The sequence below is a fragment of the Crocuta crocuta genome, unplaced genomic scaffold (genome assembly GCF_008692635.1).
Source record: "Crocuta crocuta isolate KB4526 unplaced genomic scaffold, BGI_CrCroc_1.0 scaffold153, whole genome shotgun sequence".
Lineage (NCBI taxonomy): Eukaryota > Metazoa > Chordata > Mammalia > Carnivora > Hyaenidae > Crocuta > Crocuta crocuta.
In genome coordinates, this window is record NW_027529525.1 from 1,789,896 (window position 1) to 1,807,697 (window position 17,802).

Consider the following 17,802-nt stretch of genomic DNA (forward strand, 5'->3'; position numbering starts at 1 on the left):
TCTGCACTGTCAGTGCAGAACCTGATGCAAGGCTCATAAACCATAAGATCATGACCCGAAGTCAGACACTTAACCCACTGAACTACCCAGGTGCCTCTGGTTTGCTTTGCTTTTCTTTACCATACAAACCATAGCCTTTGGTTTAGAATTTGGACGATTAAAGGTAGTGTAGTGGTGTGGGTGTTATGGTGGGGTTTAACTCCAAGCTTCAGAGGGACAAATCTGTTTTACCTTCTCTCCTACCTTGGTTTGTGTCTCAAGCTACATCCCAACACTTGCTGCCTGGAGCAAGCCACGAGAAATTCTGGACACTCAGAGCACTCACCTGCTTCTTCCTCCCAGCAGAAATGTTCTGAGGCCTGAGTTAGGGGGGGTGATAAATGGATAATCCCTAAATAACACATCCCACCCGTGGTCAGGTTAATGTCAGGCTCCCCACTGTCCCTGTGGTTTAGTATAATGGTTAGTCTCTTTGTGTATAAAAGACTTCTGATAGAATGATTAAAGCTTCCTCTGAACCTAAGTACAAAGCCAGTGAAAAAATATACCTGTTTTGAGGTGAAGGATTATTATGGAAAAAATAGTGGATTGAAAGACAGGAGAGTGTGAGTTGGGTTCTAACTATTTGAGTGGGTTTGAAGAACTCATTCATTCTCTTTAGATGCAATTTTTGGTTTGTTTTTTTTGTTTTTGTTTTTTTTCACCCACAGAAAAAGAAAGTTGGATTAGGCAATCTTTAAGATTTTGTTATTTCAAAAACAAATATTCCCTGAATTAATTAGGAAGTAGTAACTTATCTTTTGTACACTGTTTCCAAAAGACAGAAGTAAGATATTTAAAGAACTTATTCATGCTAAAGCTCTAAACAACAAAGGAAGCATGGGCACACTTCCGGTTATCCAGGCATTCCAGATTCCCAGGGGATCTTCAAACAACGGAGACCAGTTCAACATCAAGAGATGTTGATGTTTAAGCACGTCTAAAAAGTCTGGAGAAGTCTGAGCGATTTAACCCTATACACCCAAGACAAGGGGATTACATGTTCTAGAACTTATGGTTGAGTCCTATTTGGGGATTGAGACCTCAGAAAAAAGACTGCAATAAAGAGAAAGCTGTAAATATACATGGCATCACAATAGCGAATATTCTAGTATTTGCTGCGTTTTAAGTATGTGGATTCACCCGTGAAGAGCTCAGAGACTGGAAGAAGTTAGCAACCGAGTTGTAACTGATTCTAGAAAAGACCCAAGGAACTCACTTCCTTACATCTTATCAGGGTTATAAAGTGATAGGTCTTTTAATCTGAGGCCTTCCTTGTACCGTAGGCTCCAACACGCTTTCGCTAAACAGACTTCATTCACATTCTGAATCTGGTTTTTGTCTCACACATATTAAATTTTACAAAACAGAAAGAAACAATAGAGCTTATTAGGAAAAACTTGTTTTGAATAGTAAATTAAGCATAATGGAAATAGGCACATGTTTTAGCACGATCTCCCCCCCCTTTTTTTTTTTAACCAATTGAACATTTACATCTTTTTCAAAGTGCTGTGATTTTCCCCTTAAGTCTTAAGCTGGCACCACACACTTTCAATAAATGAGACTTACAGCACTTGTATCTACTGAGAGGAATCATTGTGATACTGTGGATTCCAAATGCGCAGCCTCTGTAAAAAGGGTTTTATGCAGTCTCCCCCTAAACTGTATTAATCAAATCATTGTGGCATTCTAAGAATCCAAAGAACTACCTAATTTCAAAGACAGTGTAAATCAACTATCAGTTCTGACTGGTTTCAAATCATACCCTGTTCTTGGAGACTGGAAACCTGTGCATTCAGAGGCCCACTTGACTAGATGGTTTGTTAAGGAGAGATATACCCCAGGTGGAGGCATCTCCAAAGCCAATATATTTTCTTTATAACTGGTGTCAAATTGATGTATATATTAAAAAATCTTGGAAATGATCTCAAAAAGGAAGTAACAGCCCAATGAGCCATATGTTCAGGGAACCTAACAGGTTTCCATTGGGACCAAATTTCACTTCACCTTTTTGTCCTTATGTGCAAATAAAAACTTATCTGTAAATACACCATTAGAACAACCATGCAAATTTGTGAAGTCTGTAGACTGAGAAGAAATTGCATTAAAGCCATGCCAACCAAGACATTGGAAGGTAAAGAATTGGATTAGGTACTAGAAATAAAAAAACGCAACACAGAACTGAACTAAATGTATTTGAACTCTATCGGTTTACCACTCCAGGGAGAGAGGTTTTGGTTCTATAGAATTGGTTAATGAAGAAAAGACTGATGAATAGATAATGAGTTGATTAATTTGGATGCTGCTGAAGCATCTGAACCTCCAAATTTACATTAATAAATGTAAAGTTAATTTTTTTTCTGTGAGGTATTTTAATAGATTCAGATGCTAGGGAGTTTCCAAATGCCAGATAATACGTTAGCACTAAAAAGTCTGTTGCACTAAGTGTAGAGAGTGCTGCTCAGTGGTTTTCCAGGGAGGAGAAACCAACCAACAAAACAAAACAAAAAAACAAAACTCAAGAAAATGAAACCAACATTATTTACACAAAATTCTCGATGTAACTCTTTTAAGAATTCTCAATTTTGAAACTTTTAAACATTCTCTATGATTTTAGTAGATCCCAACAATTTTGCATTCAGCTATTGTATTGGTACGCCTGGGTTCCTTCTAAAAGGAAAAATGATTCGCTTTGTGTTTGTGTACGTTTTCATATGACTACGTCAATGATGATGATATAAAATAGCAAAATTTACTCAAGTCATTTTTATTTTATTTTTTCATGTTGTACTTTTATTATGAACCGTTACAAGCAGAGAAGTGTAGAGGGGACAATATAAATGAAACTCTCATGTATACATGACAGCTATATCAAACCTTCACGTTTTAAATTGATCTTTTTTAAACGGACAGCTGGGTGTGTAAATTAATGCAAGGGTAAAGGTCAGCAGAATAAAAAAATTATAACGGCTGGATTATCTTTCAGGGGCTTTCCTTTTCCATCTATGTTTTGGGGGAAGGAAGTTTTATGATGTTAATTTAGACACCTGCTCAGCTAAATAGCACGAAACTCACTCTCACGCTCACTCGTTGGAAGGAATTGCATTCTCATTCAGTCCAAATTCCTACCAGTTCTCTGAAGCTCTGTTTCTTTTAACCCTCTCAAGGCACATGAACGTCGGTGTTTCAATGTTTTAATACATATGTAAATATAAAAATGTTGGGTATGGGTAAAAATGTATATTAAGCAAAAGCTTCAAGCTCAACAACCAGCTTTTAAACTCAAAAAGTAAGAGGAAATTGTGTCAAAACCTCAGGTCCCAGGCCTGCCTGCCTCAACAGGTATAGACCTTTCCAGCAGACCCCAGTTCTGGTGGATTCTCGGTCCAGAGGCCAAAGTCGCTCAGGTCAGAGCACTGACAGGAGCGACCGCGCAGAGACCCGTCCTTCCGGAAATGCCCCGGTCCCCTCTAGCCTCCCAGGCTCTGCGGCAGAAGGTGGGGTGGCCGAGTTTCAAAGGCTCTCTGTCACCAGCAACAGTTTTCTGGTGTGTCTCGGGGGATCCAGTCTAGTTTGGGGGTCAGGAGGTCATGCCTAGGAAACACAACTAATGTTAATGTCCTTTATTTGTCCTCCTCACTCTGATGAAGTTGTGTGCGCTGTTCGGGCTTGGTGGGGCACGGAAGGTGCCGGGCCCTCGCTCTCGGCCGCTGCCCGGGAGCCGGCTGCGGCCGCCAGAGGCCTTTAGGGGTGGCGACTGCCTGGGACCTGCGGTCCGATCTGCACCTTGTCCTGGGGCTGTCTTCGCCTTTCCGGTCTCGACTCTCCCCCCAGTCCCGTCTGCCCCTCCTGGCCCTTGCTTGCCCTTCGTAAGTTCATTTGGGTTCCCACTCGCTGCCCAGCGCGTTCAATCCACCAGCAGGAAGCACGCGGGCGGGAGAAGGCAGGCTCCTCGGCCTCTTCCCCACGAGGCGGGCGCGAGAGCNTAACACCTCCCCTCTCCTCCGCGCCAATCTGTCACCGTTCAGCAGGCGAACGCTGCTGCCTCAAATGCTGCTCTTCTCAAATGAGACGGATAATTAGTTGCCCCGCACGAATGCCGCACTCTTCTCACCCCTGATTGCTATCACCTTCTTGCTCCTGGCAGTTTTGACACCTCGTAATCAGCCTGCTGCTTTTCTCTTTTCTTCCCGACTTCTGCTTCCCTCCCCACCCCCCTATTTATTTATTTATTTATTTATTTATTTATTATCATCAATGCAATCCTCGTTCCTATTTGGACCAGGCCTCCGCGGAGTTCACCTCGAGCGTATACGTGTGCGCATATATGCGTATATGTAAAACAGGGTGTACGTGCGTGTGTCGGGGGCGGCCCCGCAGCTTTGCGGGAAACACTGCTTCCACGGGGAGAGAATTCTCCTGAAGATATTTTTGGGAAGGGTGGAGTTGGGGAGAGGGACGGGAGGGGAGAGTTGGGGAGACCTCAATTAATGCTTTAAAGATCTTTTAGAAATTAACAAACTGGGGAGTCTCGGAATCTGCTGTCAGGAGCGTGTTCTCCCCGCTCTCCTCTAACAAGCACTGACAGTCTAATTACTGGAGCTACAAGCAGCTGTCGAGGCAGCAGCGCGGCAGAGAAGGCGCCACAGGCGGAGCGCACCAGGCCGGCCCCTGCGCCCGGCCCAGCCGCCCAAACCGGCCCGACTCCGGGGGGGATGGGGCGAAGGACGAGGCCCCGCACCCGAGAGCCCCGCGAGCAGAAGGCGGGCCTGGGAGCCAGCGGACGCGTTTATCGTCTCATATTTATAAAGTCTTTACCTTGAAGGTTAAAAGATTTGAAAAAAAAAAAAAAAAGGAGGGGACGTGGTGGGGGAGTGGGAAGAACATCTCCTGAGCTTCCATCCACCCCTTTTCTACCTCCTCGAGCTCTCCCTCCCTCCGTGTTGGTAAAATAACCACGCAACCCGGGCTGAGGGGGCGGGGTGAGCCAGGCTGGAGTGTAAGAAAGCAGATGTCCCCGCTGGCACCAGCCTCAGCCTCCAGGGAGAGCTGCNTCAGACTCAGCGTTTCGTGTGTGCAGCTTTTTTACCTGGGAGCTGTTCTTACCCGGCCACGCTTAGCAGATGCCAAGATGCGGCCCCTGCACGACTCCGTAATAAGAGACAGAGGGAGAGACCTGGCGGGTGCCCACTCCACCTATGCGAGCTGCAGCCAGCGCCACCCGTGCGGTGCGGGGCTGAGCTTGCTCTCCAGGCTGCATTTCCTGTGGCCCAAGAGGGCCTTTGTCCCTCGGAAGTTGGAGCCCTGGAACCCCAAAGCAGAGGAGAGTTTCCCCGCTCTTACTAACAGTGGTGGAGGTGGGAAAAGGGGGGGACTGGAGAGGAGTCCGTGGTAACACTTTAATTCGAGTCACTTTGTGGGCTATAATTTCCTTTGGTTGTCGGCAGGCTAGTAGATGTCAACTGTGTGAGAGGGACTCTTCTAGAAAAGAAGAAGGAAAAAGAATCCCCGTTAACAAGATAGGTACAGTGGTATATTTTGGCTGGTACAGGCTGAGAAGTTTTTATTTTTAATTGTGTGTGTGTGTGTGTGTGTGTGTGTGAGAGAGAGAGAGAGAGAGAGAGAGAAGTGAGAAAGAGTGAAGTGAGTGAGAGGGGATCCTGAGTGGGTGGGAGGTAGGGAAGAGACCTGGGTAATTGTCTAGGTATTTCCATTCAGCCCCAGTGGCAATGGAGGAAAAGATGTACACGACTCAGAACTGTTCACAGTGAATACCTAATAATCGCTATGTCACCTTGGTGAGGAAGATGTCAACATGACGTGCTTGGCACCCTGAGAAGTCGGGGCACCGTTCTCATGCTTCCATGAGTTAAGGCTCCTTCCTCACTGTGGTACAGAGGCCTCTCAAATTCTCCCATCCTAAAACCTTCCAATTTTTAAAAACACTTCTTCCAAAGAAGGCTTAAATTTCTGTTTTGAGAGTTGCAAATCAATGTTCACTTTACAAAACAGAAGCCATGCCTCATTTAAAAAATTTGAGGGCAAAGGGAAACATAAAAACCAAGCATCATAGGGAAGAAAAATGAAAGAGAAGTCTCATTTTAAACAAAATTTTGCAGCATTCTGATTTGGTAGCCTTTCTCTCAAATGTTTTCCAGTGGCCATCAATCAGGCTGCTGACAATGAATAACAAATTTCTCAACAATAATGTAAACATTTCTAATATGAATCAATAAATGTGGATAGTTCTAACAGGGTTTTAGATTTGCTCCCAGTAAATACAAATAGGTTTCTTTAGTAAGTTTTGTTTGAAAGATAATTTTTAAATTCAGCGATCGACTACTTGTAATTAAATGTCACCAGAGCTGATATCATCATTCTATCATTAGAAAACATGAATGTTATGAACTTCCCCCAAATGTCATTTATTCCTTTATTTTCTTTTGCTCAGGAACAGAGAACACATTTAATGATCATGACATAAGTAACTTTTAAATATTTAACTCATTTCATCATGTAGCTATACACATAGTAAGATTTAAAACTACATATATTATTTTAAAAAAAACTAAAGTGTTTAAATAATCCTACCAGTGATATTATCACTGGGCAACAAATGTCTTAGGTTTGGTATTTACTTAGACATTTATGTTGTCTGCTGTTCTGTATTACAGGTTTATTTAAAAAAGTCATCTATAGTATAAATAATCTAATTTTAAGTGAAACACCCTATAAACATTTGACATCGCCAAATTCAATAGACTGAACTAGAAATCCAAGCAATAAGCTTAGATATTTAAAACAAACATAAATTAAGGTAATAAACACTGTAAACATGAATACAATGAATTACAGTTTTGTACAGAATGATTTATAAAAGATAATAAAAGAAAGTTACAATTTTTAGGAAGAAATTCAAATAGCTGTGACATAGCTATTTTTCAATGAACAATCTTGAACTAAGTTTTCAAATCAAGTATTTATAGTATTACAAACCCAAGATCATCACACAGAACTTGATGATCACATAGAATCATCACACAGAACTGTTTTCAAATGCATCTTAAGTCTCCCCATTAAAGTGTGAATTAAGATGCCGGAGGAAATCCCCCCTGGATGTAATGGATGGTGGGAAAACTGCTTGACAGAATTCACATACTCGAGGTATATGCAGTTCTGAGCCTGTGCCACTTAGTACCGACGATAAATCACTGTCTTGATTAGGAAAGGGCTTCCAAACAGGCTACAGGAGACAAACAAAAACATCTTGTTATTTGTAGGTAAAATCAACTTACAATACATTTCAAGTTCAAATTTTCTGAGTGGGTTATGTGCATAAATACAAAATTCCTTTATATGAAAGCAAATTACCTTTCTACAGAGTTAGCATGAAGACCTAACTCAATTCTCTTTTCATTAAGGGCCCAGCTAAACTTTAATTAAGAGTCACTTAAGATACACACAGTTACTTTATCTTCACATATTTAAAAATTATCCAGTTTTACCAGCAGCAAATTTTAAAACTCATTATCATAACAGTAGTTTTGGAACAACAGTCAATAATTAAGACTTTTTAAAAATGAAATTCTATCATTTCTATTTTACAACAGAAACCTTAAGTTATAGGGCTCTCATTAATACAAAATGCAGTAGACATGATGTGTGTATGCAAGCATTTTGATCAAGAGCAATTTATATTTCACTATTTATAAGCAAATACACAATGAATAAAACATATAGGAATAAGTGTTGTTTTGGTTTTCAAAGCGAAAATTTTTAAATACTAAACAAATTGTACCGATCAGTTGTTTTTTGAAACCTCAAATATTTAATCATTCAAAAAAATCTAACATGGGATGCATTCTTTTGACTTACTTTGCTCCTGCAAATAGTGCATAGTTTTGCCTTCTTTCTCCTTTCTTGTGACTGAATTTGTCAATAGTTGCAAAATTAAAGAATTATGGAAAAATCACAATTCAACAGAACTACCTCCAATGTAAGCAGCACATAAATACTGTGAAAATACTGCATTTCTTCTTTCTAAAAAAATATCTAGCAGGGCAAGAAAAAGCATTTAGATCAATAATAGGTGCTCAATAAATATTTGTTGATTGGAATATCTGATTTTCCTGAGATACTGTATACCAAATTATTATTATAATTTGCTTTCTGGTATACCTTGACATAGGTAAATTACCTATGACACAGTTAATTTCTGATACTCTGAGGGAAATCACCTCAAAGTGAATTTAAAGAGACTCTTTTGGGCTCCTATTACTAATATGTTTTTAAAGGAACAGCCTAGTCCAACACTTGATACAGTGTTAGTTTTCATTCCCTTAACCAATCTCTTTCATTCTAGTTAACCAATCATTTCCAATAAACAGTGTATTACTAATTGAAGCATTTAAGTTTCACGACATCACTGTCTTCTTATAAACATTTTACTGGACAGCTGTGTACAGTTGGTGTAAATATACAAAGTCTGTCTAGTCCGAGATACGTTCAAATATCAGAACAGAGGGCTTATGATAACATTGACTCAACTGTTTTTTTAAGAAGTGACAATTTTATCACAAAAAATAGTAATATTTAAAATGTTTATTTTAAAATCTGTGGTAAGATAATTTTCCTTAGAAAAGCTATGATTAAAAAGCAGTTGGTAATAAATGTGAATATATAAGCCAAAATAAGTTAGAGTTAGCCAGATTTAAATTTTACTATTTGCAGTTTAAACAAAAAGCACAAAGAATTAATATGCATCTCTTTAATGGGAAATTGATATGGATATAAATAAAAGATTGTTTACAAATAAAGATGATTCTTATTAAGATCTATAAAGAGTAAGAAATAGACTTAGAAGCAATTTAGCTTCCAAACTTGGTGAGCCAATCTTCTATTGCCAGTTTATCTTCAAAGTCCACACTTAATCCTTCTCTATTAGGAGTTATTAGTTTAGATTTGCCCTTTTCAGAGAATTCAGTTGGGACCCCACTCACTGACTCAGCCAAAGTAGGAAGAAAATAAAATCACATAGAGCAAAAATACGCAGATATATTTTAACTTTAGGCTTTGTTATGATAGCTGAATGTATAAAAAGGTGTTAAGTAGTGGTAACTGATACAAAATAAAAATCTGAAACGTGATACCCCAAATTTTCACTTCTCTTTCTCATTACCAACAATTTAAGAATTTTGTATTTATGATACTAGTTTTATTAATATAAATAAAATAGCAAAATGTTTTTTAAAAATTAAGAAATATTCTTTCAATCCTAAACTGCAACATGGCCTTCAAAACAAACTAATCTCTTTGCCTTTTCTGCCAAAATATCAATTATCTAACCTTATGCCCCATGTCTTGTGACAGCTCAACACCAATTCTCCTGCATTTTTTAAGCTGAATACTTTTCCATCAAGTTGTAATCACATACCAGCTGTTTCTCTTGCTGTAGCATAGAAAGCAAATGCACAATGCAGGGTGCCATCTACTGAAACATGAATGCACACAGACTAACTAGTAAAAGAACAAGCAAGAGATATAATGGAGAAAAAAGTAACAAGCATTAGAACTGATGTACTTCACAGCTCCACAGGAATTCTACTTGTAATAAATGAAATTGTTTAATTTGTTTCACTTAGTAGTAACTATAACTGAGACTATGGAGTCAAACAAGGCACAGTGTAGAACATAAGTGAGTTTATAATTAAAGCTGATTGTCAGAGATGCCTAGTTTCCCCCACTACTAAAATATGCCACAGCTTGACTACTGCCTCCTTTGTATGCTGATCTAAAAGTCTGTAACCTACACCAGCACTTAGAAGGCCAAAAGGTATTCATCAAGTTGTGGGATTTTTAAAAATAAGTATCTCAAGGCAAAGAGAAATTAAACCAATGTTTGCAAGTTATATAGATATTTACACGTCAGTATTTTCACAGGCTTCTGCTTATTCTAACAATGATATATTTTTCATTTGCCTTCAGGCATTAAATTTAAAAAAAAAAAACAACAACTAAAAGCACCATTCTCTGATAGAACCTGAATTAAACGGGAAGGTAGTAGTAGACTAGGGGGGCTGAGAGGTTTAAAATCATTGAAGTGTTTGATTAAAATCATACATATGCAGAGGCCATTTAAAAAATATATTAGGCTGCATGTTCATTGCCAGATTAGAAACCAAAACGAAACCCTACAGATCTGCGTACTGTATAACCGAGAATGTAATGGAGGTATTAGATGAAAGACCGTTCACTTATTTTGATAAATAATAATATGCAATGCAATTATTTACTTATGAAAACCATGCATTCTTGTAAAGATGAGTATGACATACACAAACTTTGTAATAAAAAATGTCATTTGTTTCACAGTATGAATTCTAACAAAGAATCCTATTGTAACACTGATGCTGAGTAAAAAGCTTTGAATAAGGACTAAGAAAGTGATACATACTAGGTATGGATAAAGTTGACATGTATTTTCAAATGTTCCCTAAATTTGAAGGTACTTTATAATAGAGCTGTACCATAGAAGACGACTATCTTCTATAATTTCATGTCATTTATTATAGGGCTTGGGCTTTTTATTAAAAGCCTTAACTTTAACCAGTCATCAGTTTAAAAGGAATATCTGATAACCTAAAAAAGATGCAAATCTGTGCACGTATGGTAAAATATGTGTTCACGCATAATATATTTGTTAATGCAAAACAGTTACCTGCTGTGGTCCTCGGATAGCTTTTCCCGGGGAATCAAGTGAAGGAAAAGGTGCATCAGATGGGTCCTGAAGTGGTAATGTATTTACATATAATGCGTTATGGTTTCCAGGTGGCAGACACGTAGCTCTATCCAGAGTTGTCCTGATACAACTGTTTACAAGATTGGAGGGTTTTGTTTTGTCAGTTGTTTTAAGGTTTTGTATAGCTGATGCTATGGGGTCAATTCCCTGAATTTCAAATAAAGTTTCTTCTGTTTTAACAAAGTTTCCCGGGTTGTCTCTGAACTCCATATTAAATTTATCCTGGCACACAGCCTCAGATGTGGCAGGACCAAGGATGTTTGGTCTTTCTGGAGTGCTATGTAAGAAAGTAGAGTCATTGTCCATAGGTGGAAACTTGACATTGAATTTAGAAAGTGATTCGAAAGAGGTATCTTCCTCATCTCGGCCCAGGCCTCTCGGTGTGACAGATGTGATGCATGGTGCACCTCTATTTATATCATCTTTAGCCTGAGGCTTAAACAGCGCTTCTTGTTTATCTGTTTTATCCGTACACTGTACAGGAAGAGAGCACTGTGCTTCTGCAGGGAAAAGAACACAGAAGGAAATGGTTGCGTTCCAATCATTCTTAAAAATGATGAATGTTATTTTTTTGATTCGTTTTTATAGCAACTGAAGACAACTGGTACTTTTTACCCTTGCTACCACCTTCCACAAGAATATCAGCAGTCTCCAGTGGGTGAACTGGAACGTAGCTTATTAGTCGCAGTGAAACTACTTTGTCTTTTCCTAGGTCTTTTCTGTAAGCTTTGCATCTTGTTCACAGTTATACTGCTCTATGCTTAAAAAACATTTGCTTGTAGTGTATACATTTAAACATTTTGTCAGTAATGGAAGCTACAACTGTGAGCTTGCTTAGACAAATAAGTTGTTAAAAAGGAAAATCCTTACTAGGCATATATGACATTATACAGGTTAAGAATCTACATGAATTCGGCCATTTATTACCCCTAATATCACTGTGTCACAAAATATATCACCAATCAATTTAGCCATTGGGTATTCTCAATAATCCATGTGAGGGAGTGGTAGTAGTGGGGGTTGGGGAAAAAGAAGACAGCAGAGGCAAAAGAAGGATGAAATTTTGGGATGCATGTTCAGAAAACTGTGTATGAATATATAACTCTCCAACTACACATATGTGTGTGTATATGTATATGTGTATGTATATATATATATGCCTATTAAGATAGCAGGTGGATATCAGGTAGATACCATGGCTCTGAAGCTCATTTATCTGGAAGCTGCTCATCCAACAAATTCAGCTCTCCAGAACAAATCCAGCTCTCTAGGACACAGGCAAAAGCTAGAAAGTAAGTAAACAGAGCTTCTGAGGAGTCAGAATTAGAGCCAAAAGGCCCACAGATATATGTATTTTGCTCTTACTCTCATTTTAGATTTATTCTAACAAGCTTGATGATATTTCCCTTAGCTCAGAGCTGGTTAGAAGCAGCAAATTAAAAGGTAGGGATAGGAGTTGTTGAAGACAGATATAGATATCAACAAGAGCTGAAAGCATGAGAGGAGACAAGAAAAACAAAATAGCAGATATAAGAACTCAGAAAACACTACAGTCTGGTGTAGGGCCAATAAGGGCTACATTTCTCATGCAAAAACACAATGATCAAAGCATTCTCTTATGCTGATGATCCTGAGACAGGAGAAAAAGCTAAATTATGCTCCACAATCTTACCTAAGAAGACAGTAGGTTGGAGATTGGTAATGTGTGATTTTCATTAAGCGGACAGAAGGTAGAGATTAAAAAAGACATCAGCACTTTAAAAAGGTAGTCATCAGAGAAGTTGTATCTTCACAAAAGGAGACTTTCCCAAGGATGCCGATTCAAGCAGACAGGGTACAAGAGCACCTTGCTCAGTGTCTGTCCGGATTAGCAGGCACTGAACAAACGCCAATTCCTTTCCTTCTGGTCCTTGCAGTCTCACGACACCTTCCTGTCTTTTGCCACAGTGCATTCCAACACAAGGTACTTTCTGTTTGGACATGACTGCAGTATACTGCAACCAAATCCTCAAGTTTACCTTCTTACACACCTACTGCCTCTTTTTAGTACACACCACCTTATCTTACTGGATTATTACAACAGCCTTTGAACTGCTTCTCTGCCTTTAAACTTAGCTCATAGCCAATCCATTCTCTACATGGCTCCCTGTTTCTTTTCTGAAGCATAAATCTGGTCATGTTATCTTCCTCATAGAACATTTTCATGGCTCTCCAAAGCCTCATCCCTCAGAAAAGTCATAAAACTATTCATGACTGGGCCTTCGTCACCTGTCCATGCTCTCATCTTTCCCAACTGTTGCACTTCTTATTCCAGCTATAATGAACTTGTACAGTTCTCCAAATCAGCCAGGCTCTCCTGTCTTTAGGCCTTTGCACATGCCGTGCAGACTGCCCTGAAGTGTCCTCTCTGACTACTCTTTACCGCAGTCTTACTTATCCTTTGTTTCTTAGTGTAGACTTAATTTTTCTGGACAGTTCTCTCTGGCTCCTTAAGACTGGGTTAGGCATGGCTCACGGGTGCCCCGAGGCTTACACATTACATTGTATTTCCAAGTATACTATTCTTTTTCCCATTAAAGTATGTTGCTTAAGATCTTAAACTATGTTTTGTTCCCCACTTAGCCCCAGTACCCTGCCCAGTGCCTGACACATAGTATGCCCTCAATAAATGTATTCTGAATGAATTTGTATTTTGTTCCCATGAGAGCCCAGGATAATAATCCACATTCACTAGATCATCTGTCTGTGACTAGGGCTAACTGCGACCAAGCTCAGCTGTTTGGCAGGATTCCTTTGTCCTTAAGAGGTTTCTTAAAGTCGACTAACTCTCAAGTAGTCATTTTTCCTGATGGTGGACTTAGCAGTAGCAGGAAATTCTAGGAAATGGTACTTTCTTTGCAGATTACATTTGCTAACTGCAGATAACAAATTAGGAAAATCAACTGCTGAGGTAACCACATTCTAGAACACCCGAGGAAGAAATGCTTATCAAAATGATCTTCATAATCTTCACAAGAACGGGGAGAACGATGAAGAATCTGCTGCTGCTAATGACAACTATTAACATTAATAGCATTTCTATGTGTCATGCACTACTATAATCATTTTGTGCGCCTTAATTTCATACCCAAATTATCACGTGGTAGGCACTATATTATCCCCACTTTATCTGCAAAGAAACTGAGACATGGAGCAGTTACTTTCAAGGCTACATAGCTAATGAATGAGTGGCATATCTGGCACTGGAACCCAGGCAACCCAATTCTAGAGCCTGTGCTCTGAACCATTATGCTAAATCAAACATGCTGTATGATGTACATATACACACACATACACATAGAAGACCTAGAAGACAAACACACTGTATGTGTATACATGTGTGATATATATATATACACACATATATGTGTGTGTGTGTGTATGTATACACACACACACACACACACACACAGAAAAATCCCTCAAATGATTTTCTTTTCCAATAGTTGACCTACCCCCCTTTTGAACAAAACCTGGGAAACTCAAAACAGCTATAATAAAGCCGATATTTTCTTTTTTAGAGCTAGCAGGCATACCTCAGCCACATTAAAATAATTTAATAACTATTAAAATAATTTTCAGAATTAATCTGTTCAAGCAATGAGTTACTATCAAAAAAAAGATTTAAATGAGGTGCATAAAAGCAATTGTCATCTTGACACCATCCTGAGAAATATGATCAGGTGAGGCAAATTGTTTTTCTATTTTATTTATTTGAAGAACACTTATTTTTGCAAGAAAAAAACAAAATGAAAAACATTTTTTAGGTTTCTAAATTTTAAGTACAGGCTGTCCATTTAGACTACTTTTTAGTCTAATTACCTTGTATATTGACAAGAGAAAAAGATCTGATGGTTGTTTGTAACTTGCAATCCTATATTCAACTCTCTTGATCTTCCCTGAAACAAGACTCTCCTTTATGGACCAAATAGCACTTTTTATGAAGCCCCATTTGCTTAAACACACATTTTATCTTAATCTCTTCTCAAGGCTACTGCCATAAGTGGGTGAGAAGAAGAAAGAAAAAGGAAATGTACAATTCTACTAACTCAGGAATTTTTCATGAATTATATATTTATCTAAAGGTAAAAGTCAAATTTTAACACGGAATAACATGGGGATAATAATGCTAAATATGCTCTTTCCAGATGTATCATGCAAATTACATTTAAAATAGTTTCTTTAGATTCTTATTTAACGTAATGTTCACCCTTAAAAAGCCTGAATAGGCATCTTTTCCCAAAACATTTTTCTTTCTTTCCCTTTTTGATCTACTCCCAGAATAATATTTAATATTTTGGGTTCTGTCTGGACCCAGCAAAACTTCACTGCAGTCTATGGCACAACAGATCCAAAACGTTTCAAGAATAATGTTGTACTTATTACTTGTGTCACATTTACTATAAAACATAAGAATAACGTTAGGAAGCAGTTTTAGTGGGGAAGAAAATGAAGCTAAACACTCAGTGTCCTAGTTGACAGATACATACTCAGATTTAGACCTTCACAATTTAAAAATGGTCAAAGTATTAAGCCACTGATAATGGGGTAGGCTCTCTGTGTAACGATGAATATATCACCATTACAATGTTTTGATAAGATGCTGATGTTAAAAAAATCCTGTTTATGAGTTCTATGTACTACATCTCTATAGCTAGTACATTTTAAATAATTCTTTTACTTCAGAAGTACTTAGTGTCTTTAGCCTACACAAAAGATCAATTTCTCATGAATATGACAAAAACTAAGGTGAAAGAACTAGCATTCTTTCTGAGGTGCTAGAGGGGAAGAAGGGGAAGAAATAAATTATGTCTGTCTTCAAAGACTGTTTTGTTTCTCCACCATGTTGTGTACCTTTTCTGAAAATAAAACAGTAGTAGTATGCAAAAAATGAATTTACACTGTAAAAGGTTTTCTAAATAGCCTAGATATAAGAGCTGTAAGAGATGGAAAGTGATCTTTAATTAAAGGGGCATTAGCACTGCCGCAACATCTTTCAGACTGAAAACTGTAAATCATATCTCTTGGGATCCATATGCAGAATATCTCAAATCACAAGAGTAAAGGAGAATTTACCATTTTAAATGATCAGTTTGCCTTCCTTTTGTTTATGGAAGTTTTTGGTAGCCAGACTCAATCCCTGATATTTTGCTATTCATATGGAACGGCTGAAGCAAACACCAGTCTGGGGTTTTAGGAAAGGGTAGAGGCTTTAAAAAACACACTGCAACACATGTGTAAAACAGATGCTCCTTTTAAGGTATATTTTATGCTAAATTTGTACTTTGTACCTCCAAAAGACTAGCCTCACGAAATATGAAACGTTTATTTCTTGAACCAAATTATAAAAGTCTATCCATAGTGTTCAATTAACTTTCAAGCAGAAGTTAAAAACAAACATGATGTTATAATTTTACTTAGCTTATATGTGGTAGTGCAGCTTCAAGGTTGCTTACTAATACGTGAATTAATGTTTAATTAACCCCCCAAATAGCAACTGAAAACTTTGAGGGATATTTCTTATATTTATTTTGTACTCTTTGCAAGGTGGGACTTCTCATTAAGATGATTAGTAATTACATCACTCAGTTCACTCTACATAGTTCCACACACAATAAAGAGAGAAAAAAGCCAGTCATTAGATAATGTAATACAGTACAGAACTTAAACAGCACTTACCCATTATAAGTGGTAGGAGGCGCAAATTGCAGATCCTTAGCACTTAATGAGCATTTCGAAACATTTTCACAATCAAAAAGAAATACATTGAAATCAATCAGATTAATAGTACTGTGTGTTAAATCAAACCTTACCAGTTGCAGTGGCCGGTACATTAAGTTTGCTTAAGTGGTCTTTTTGTGCTTTTGTTAGCATGCATATTCTATGAAATTCTTCTTTTAGATCCTGGAAAGTCTTCTCTAGATAAGCCCTAAAAATGAATATTCTAAAATAAAGGCTTTATCTTTAAATATTTTCTACTGTCATTAAATTTACATAGCATCATTTTATATACCACAAAATAATTACTGAAAGGTTAAAGTTAAAAATTAATTTTAAAATCCTTGAAAATGTCCCAAAGAACTATTCTATTGTTTGCGGAGCCAGGCACAAAGGCACAAAATAAGCAATAAGTTAATAGTTCTAATACATACATGTAGCAGAGACTAGCATATCTACTTATTCATGAATCACACTTTTGCTAGCTGTCTCATCCTCACGTTAGAAATTTCAATGTAGGGAATTTTGTTCTCAGTAAACATCTATTTATAGAAGAAAATAATATGTTCCTTATTTTGATAAGATTTACATTAAGATCTGTCCATATAACATAATGTGGCCATAATACTTGGTCTATTGAAATATCAGTACCTTTCATGGAATAAAGGAATGCCAAGACTCCTTGGTGAAGTTTCTTTTCTAGGAGAAGAAACCTCTTGTCTTCTTACCTTAAAAATACAAAATAATCACCACTTTAAATTGCTTCTAAACTCAAATGAGAATGGGTTAACAGAAAATACAAGGAAAACTCATCTTTCTCATTGAAACATAAATTTAGGTAGTTTACAGATACATATTTTTTTTTTCTTTAAATGAGAATCATCAGGGAAAAAGGAAAACTGGAGTAGAGAAATAGGATGGAGACAAGAAATATTTTGGGTAACTTCTGTAATTACTATTTCCAGTACTAACAATTCAAGAACTTTCCTCAAATTCAAGTACTTATTGAAAAATTGTTACTCTGATCACCAAGCACCTGATATAACCAGAAACTAAAAATACCAGACCAAAAAAAAAAAATCTGTGTTGTGTGTGTGTTTACTTCTTTTCCATTATTGGTCTATAGGTTTAAATTAATGTCTTTGTATTTTGTTATAGATTCTTTGCTGAGGCATGTAGCTATATTTAGAGGAAGAAAGAAAACCAGG

General features: G+C 37.6%; 1 protein-coding gene across 6 annotated transcripts in view; it reads right to left on the minus strand.

Annotated features, from left to right (window-relative positions):
- Positions 1-6,458: 6,458 nt before the first annotated feature.
- The window catches only part of TANK (TRAF family member associated NFKB activator), a 94,740-nt gene continuing 83,396 nt past the window's right edge, over positions 6,459-17,802 (minus strand). For 5 of the 6 annotated variants that reach the window (XM_077760997.1, XM_077760999.1, XM_077760996.1 and 2 more), the window contains 4 exons: positions 17,246-17,322; positions 16,690-16,805; positions 10,757-11,337; positions 6,459-7,282 (listed from right to left, as the gene is read on the minus strand). In XM_077760997.1, the coding sequence (XP_077617123.1) occupies positions 7,103-7,282; positions 10,757-11,337; positions 16,690-16,805; positions 17,246-17,322 (954 nt within the window). In that variant the 3' untranslated portion in view covers positions 6,459-7,102. Of the gene's footprint in view, positions 7,283-10,756; positions 11,338-16,689; positions 16,806-17,245; positions 17,323-17,802 lie in introns of those variants that run through there. The other variant, XM_077761000.1, reaches the window with a different exon arrangement.